This window comes from Lolium rigidum, chromosome 5 (genome assembly GCF_022539505.1).
Source record: "Lolium rigidum isolate FL_2022 chromosome 5, APGP_CSIRO_Lrig_0.1, whole genome shotgun sequence".
Lineage (NCBI taxonomy): Eukaryota > Viridiplantae > Streptophyta > Magnoliopsida > Poales > Poaceae > Lolium > Lolium rigidum.
This window is the reverse complement of record NC_061512.1, coordinates 161,614,621-161,620,877: the sequence shown is the minus strand read 5'-3', so window position 1 is coordinate 161,620,877 and position 6,257 is coordinate 161,614,621. Positions and strand designations below refer to the sequence as shown.

General features: G+C 45.0%; 1 protein-coding gene across 1 annotated transcript; it reads right to left on the bottom strand.

Annotated features, from left to right (window-relative positions):
- Nucleotides 1-3,340: 3,340 nt before the first annotated feature.
- On the bottom strand, nt 3,341-5,495 carry LOC124652908 (ras-related protein RGP1). The gene is made up of 2 exons (XM_047191953.1): nt 5,269-5,495; nt 3,341-3,982 (listed from the first exon to the last, which is right to left on the bottom strand). The coding sequence occupies exons 1-2, from the start codon at nt 5,493-5,495 to the stop codon at nt 3,535-3,537; spliced, it is 675 nt and encodes a 224-aa protein (XP_047047909.1). The 3' UTR covers nt 3,341-3,534.
- Nucleotides 5,496-6,257: the final 762 nt, after the last annotated feature.

Genomic DNA, 6,257 nt, shown 5'->3' with positions numbered 1-6,257 from the left:
GCCTCCTCCAAACACTTAAAATGTATCTAAAAGCAAAAAAAAGTCATATATATAAACAATTTATAATAAGTTTTCTTCGATTACCCACAGCGCAAAATTGAAAACAAAAAATTTGTAATACAAAAACAGTCACATAGATAGAAAGCTACTACGTACTAGATTATCATGGCAATAAAATCTTACTGGTTATCACGTTGAAATTCGTAAATCGAAATAGTACGTCTATAGGAGGATCGGATATCCAATCAATGAATTACGAATGCCCTGTGGCAACATCAAAGACACCATATCAAATATCAATCATCCTTTGTAGTACTAACGTTTTCAACCAAAAATCAGTCGATCGTCATGGCAAACATTAGGGCATACGTTACCGTTAGATGGAAACTAAAATTCTCCCGGTTATCCGGAATCACGCGGTCGCCCCCATCGCGGTGGCAGGTCTTACGCCATGGCGAATTGGGTGGTGGGCGGAGGAAGCGGTGAGCGATCCCGGGTGGCACCGCCGCACCGATGCTCTGATGCGGTACTGGAAGGAGAGCTTGGTACCGCTTCCTCGGCGTCGACCCAGACGATGAGCTCGGCCAGGGTAGCTCGGCGGCAGCGGCGCTGGGGAGAACTGGGGGAGCACCAGGTGCGCGCGGGGCTCTGTTTTGGTGAGGAGTGAGACTCCTCTAATAACCCTAGCGAGCGCTGCGGAGTCCTACGGCCCATCGTGTAAGAATAAAAGGCCCGGGAAGAAGTTGAAACACGCCCATCTGGGAGAAGGTTCAGTTCGGACTGTTTTGGTGTAGTTTCGGCCCAAGATGCTTCCTGTCGCCTTCCCGTGGCCGTCTTTTCCCTAAAAATCGGGAATTACTCATTCTGAGGACCTACTAAAAGTTTCATAATAAGTTTCCAATTTTTTTCAGATAAAAATATTTTTAGATTTTATGTGTTCTAAAAAGGTTTTTAAAGCAAGTACAAAAATATGGGGTGGCATCACTCAAGTTAGACCCTATCGGAATGGCAATTTCTAGACTTGACGGATTTTCTCCTTTCCTAGGTACATGTGGTTTTTATTTATTTTCGGCCGATTTTATAATAGTATGTCAAATGTAAACTAGTTTAGTTTTAAAATGATAAAATTAGTTTTAAGCTAACAAAGTAGGATTCTAGCCACTGGAAACAAATTTCAAAGATTTAACCCCTTGCTATCAATGGTCATTTTACCAATTTTGAATCCAATCAAAGAAAATGAAAAAAAAATATGTAAAACTTGCACATGGAGTCCTTTATGTGGCCTCATTGACAGAAAATAACAAAACTGTAGTATGGCAATTAAATAACACAAGTTCGTAAATGGGCTATCATGTCTGGATTATCTTGACTTTCTACCCAAATGATCTTGGTGATGGCCATATCCGTGTCATATTTGTCATAATTTTTCCAAATTATGCATACAAATGTATCTTGGCATGAAAAACAAAAGTGTCAAAATGAGTTTCCAACATTTTGTCACAGAAAAATGTTTTCCCTTTTTATGTGTCCCAAAAATGGAGGTATGTTGAAGGAATAACAAAAAAAAAAGGGGTAATATGGTATACCACCAATTTTAAGTACAATTAGACCCGCTTTAAATTAATAAAGAAACAAGGCCAGAGTACAAGGATGTTGAGAACAGCTTACAACCCAAAGAAGCTACAAGCAAAAAACAACAGAGATGAAACACAGCTTGCAACACCAAGGCCCTCTTCAACGATCGGCGGCCCGACGCCGGTGGAGCTCGAGAGGAAGACAGCAAGTGTGGCCTGGCATGGAAAACCCCACGGAATCGAGCATCAACCTCAGCCATACCATCGCCAAAGAAGGCTCTCTGCCTCCTTGCCCTGGCTCGAAGGGCGTTGTATTGTCGGCCGATGGAGGCGCTCCCCTGAGCTTGACTTCCCACTAACGGCGACGTCCGAGGAAGTAGATCCAAGCACACCGACACCATGCCGAACACACTGAGAAGCACAACAGCAAGCCGGAGCTCGAACGTGTCGGAGATGAAGCAGTTGGGCAAGCTGGAGAAGAGCACCGGCACACCACCCGCACACACAACCTGCGCCCACAACCTACCCAAGCTACCGAAGACCGCGACTTCAGCAAGGTTAGCGACCCTACAGCGACACCGCGGTCCAATCCAGGATTAGGTTTTCACCCAGGGAGCAAGGAGGAGGGGGAGGGACAGTACCTCGACGGCACCCCCAACAGGGAAGGCGGCGCCCAAGGACGTCGCCATTGTGACCGCTACCGCTGGTTAGGGATTTCTCCCGGTCGCAGAGTCCTGCTGCTAGCAGCTCGGCCGAAAAGTGCCAGGGAGCTTGGACGCCATGAGGAGAGGAGGGACTGCAACCTTCAGATTTGGCGTCGACGACCACCGAGGGGGCCCGGGGCCACGGCCAGCACCCGTCGGCTCCGCGCCGCCCACACGGCCGCAGAAGCCAGCCCACACCCGCGAACACCTCTCGCCGCCGAGCAGGAATCGCCGCACCACCAGATCAGGAACGCCGCCCTGAGATCCCGAGTCCCCACCGAGGAGGCCGCCGATCGAGTCCTCCCGAGCCCATAGCGGAGCCAGGCCCTCCATCGACGCCGGAGGAAGAACCGATCGGCCGCCCCAGCCACGGTGAACCCAGCGCGATGCTCCTCCATCTATACGTCGCAGGAAGCCAAGGGCCCAGGGCCCAGATCCCCGCCGCCCCCATCACCGGCGTCGCGAGCCAGGCCCGGCGGCGCCTCGGGGAGTGACGAGGAGGGGGACGGAGGGGGAAGGAGCGGCGGCGGCGGCTGGTAGGATTTCGCCCCCGGTCGCCCGGAGGAGGCGACGCAAGGGGGAACCGTTTTCTGTCGCAATGCTTTTACGCACGATCTGATTTTTTCTGTTTCTAAGTACCTTTGATTTATTTATTTTTTGAGTTTCAGTCGATTTTATAAAAGCATGTCAAATTTAAACTACACGTGTGTTATTGTTTGTACGTGATTATTGATTATCTAACAACATCTGTTGTTTCTGTGGAAAAAAAAGTCTTGTTGAGGTTTCTCATTTCGACCACCACTGTGACCTGCTTAATGTCTGACTAAGATAGGACTAAACTAGGCTGATTCCAGATAGTATCTGTAATTCTGTACAATATTACTCAGATAATTGTACTTGTACCTTTAATGTTTTTTCTCTAATATCTCTGCACCTATTTTAAGAAGACAGATATACACGGCAACACACGCTTTCATTGCCTAGCATGTTTGCGCCTGGAGATTCCGAGAAGAGCCAACAGAAAAGGTGAAAAGGTTGAGCTGGTTTATCTGAAAAATGTTCTTAATGACTACACACCGCCATATAATTAGATTAAAAAGTAGTCATCAAGAAAATTACAATGTATGTGAGTTAACTATTGATATGGACCTTTCGTCCCTCCTCCCAAGAATCCCAGCTATTCAATCTGTAGATACAGTGGGACTACATCGAAACATTTAATTGCCAGAAACACCAGAGTATATATGATGTTATGTCTACGAGGACATACAGCATGCGGCCTTGGCTGCAGGGGCTGCCTCCTGACCAGGGATGATAACTTTTGTTCCTTTCAGCAAACTCGCGTTTCCGCTAGAATTAGACTCGTCGTTTGCAATAAGGTTTTTCTTGCTGACGGTGCGGTATATCTCTGTGAGAGCAGTTGTGAAAGCGTTTTCGACATTGGTGGCCTCAAGTGCGGAGGTCTCCATGAAGAAGAGGCTCTCACGTTCAGCAAACTCCTTAGCATCCTCGGTCGGGACAGCCCGGAGTGTACCAAGATCTGATTTGTTCCCAATTAGCATGATAACGATGTTCTTGTCAGCATGGCTTCGCAATTCCTCGAGCCACCTTGCCATATGATCGAAGGACTGACGCTTGGTCATGTCATATACTAGCATAGCTCCTACTGCACCTCTGTAGTACGCACTTGTTACTGCTCGGTACCTGTTACCACATTTAGTGTATGCTTAGATATTGAAAGTGAACAATTAAATAAATGAAGCAAGTTGAGGTAGGTCATTAGTGCTGTTAAAGTTCACTTACAGCAACGAAAACAACAAAATTGCCATTTAATTTTAAATTTAGCAAAATATTCATGACCAAACTGCTAGATAGGACTTACTCCCTCCATTTCATAATAGAAGGTGTATCATGATGTATCATGATTCGGTAAGACAAATCTTTATGTGATACACAGTTGTAATTATAAGTGCCTTTAAATACATATTTAGTGACATAACTTTTTTCAATTAAAATGCATAGTAGTAGAGTAACTTTTGGTTGAACCCTCGCCTAAAAGAATCATGATACAGCTTATAAAACGGTGAGAGTACTTTCTAAGCTGTTTATCTTGTTGTCTTCTTCCTTTTTTGTCACTTTATTGCTGAGAAGTTGGTCAAACGTTTTTCATCACATTCTAATATTGTTCCTAATTTAAGATGTGCAATTATATATGATGGTAGGTAACTGAATTTGTTGGAAGTGTCAAAGTCTAAGGCATGCTACTCTGTCTGATGTAACTATCGCATCTATGTTTTTATTGAGCAAATATCAACTGCATTAGTATGGACATATTTTTGGTACTGTATTGGTAGATACCCAGAATGAACAGGGAAAACGCCAGTTTGTCAATTTTAAGCATAGTTAACTACGACACCTTCTCAGAGCAAGGAGAATTTGAGTTGTACAGTTCCGGGATACTAGGCTGTTTTGTACCATTCTTTTTGTCCTTGAAACCATGTTTCAACTCCTTAGTTAATGTGAAGAGGCAAAGCTTTTGCCTCTGCTTAAAAAAAAAAAGACTTATTGCAAAGTCTTCATAATTTGCTGTCTACTTCAATGACATTAGTGCTGAGAAGATAGTCAAATGTTTTTGGCAGATTCTAATTGTAATAGTAATTGAAAATGTGCAACTACATGAGAATTGGTAACTGTAAGTTCTGATGGATGTCAAAATCTGTGCCATGCTTATCTGATGTAAATATCCATTCTAAATTTGGACTGAGCAAAGTATGAACTACTAGTATGTAAATATCCATTCCAAATTTAGAAACCTCTCTACATTCCACACAAAAAATCCTCACCCATGAATTTGAAACAGAGGAGCATATAGTTAATGCGGCTAGCCTAGTACAACATCTGCAATCCTATGAATGATCCCCCGATGAAGTGGTCAAGGCCATGGAGAGGATGCGGGGTTTTGTTAATACTTGGTTAGTTAGTAATAGTACCTTTCTTGTCCGGCGGTGTCCCAGATCTGCGCCTTGACGGTCCGGTTGTCGATGTGCAGGGTCTTGGTCTGGAACTCGACGCCGATGGTGGCCTTGGAGTCGAGGCTGAACTCGTTGCGAGCGAACCGCGCGAGCAGCTGCGACTTGCCGACGGCGGAGTCGCCGATGAGAACCACCTTGAAGACGTAGTCCACCTTCTGCCCCATCTCCCCGTAGCCCCGGGACATCTCGGGTGAAATCGCCCTGCTGAGTTTCCCTGCTTCAACCAATTAATCAGCACCGGCAGGGAATCTCTTTCTCGATCTTGGCTGGGTCCTCCAAGGACCGATCTTGGCGTCAGGAGAAGGAAAGTGCGTCCCCTTTCTCACGTTCTTGGTTTCTGAAACCGTGGGGCTGGTGTTGCAGCAAGAATAACAGAAGCAGAAGTATTGAGGAGCAGGTAGTGGGTGGGATCGATGAGAGCGCTGAATTGTTATTGGGAAGAAGAAGATGGTGGCGGCGATGATGATGAAGAATTTGTAAACTTGTTTGGTGTTAAAATAAGAGCTGGAAGTGTTGAAGCGATCAACAGGAAAGTGGAGATGCACACGAGGAGGATGGAAATTCAGCAGAGAGGGAGGAGAGGGAAAGGAAGTGCGAAGACGTGCTCGCTCAACCGTCAACGGTCCACACGAGATTAAAATATCAATCTACTTGCTAGGTTTGCATACCCCTTGTACTACCACTACTTGTTCTAGGAAGATTCTTCTTACACGAGCCTGGATTTTCAACTTTTCACTTCAAAAAATGTTCGAAACAAGCTAAATTGTTTCCGATAATTTAGAGCACGTACTAATGGGATGATGTTAGCCTTTTTTTTGAATTGTCACGTCAGATTTTTTGTTTAATTGAAGGAAAGAGGATGAAGGAGAGAAGGTTGTATTCACTTAGCTAAGGGATTATCTCTTAGTAAATAAGGGAACATTTTTTTTCTCCATTGTATCACATAT

Excerpts from the sequence above, each read along its gene's own strand:
- LOC124652908 (XM_047191953.1), bottom strand. The coding sequence starts at position 5,495 with ATGTCCCGGGGCTACGGGGAGATGGGGCAGAAGGTGGACTACGTCTTC. Across the intron at positions 3,983-5,268 it reads GACACCGCCGGACAAGAAAG|GTACCGAGCAGTAACAAGTG; the intron begins GTACTATTACTA and ends ATGTGGTAACAG.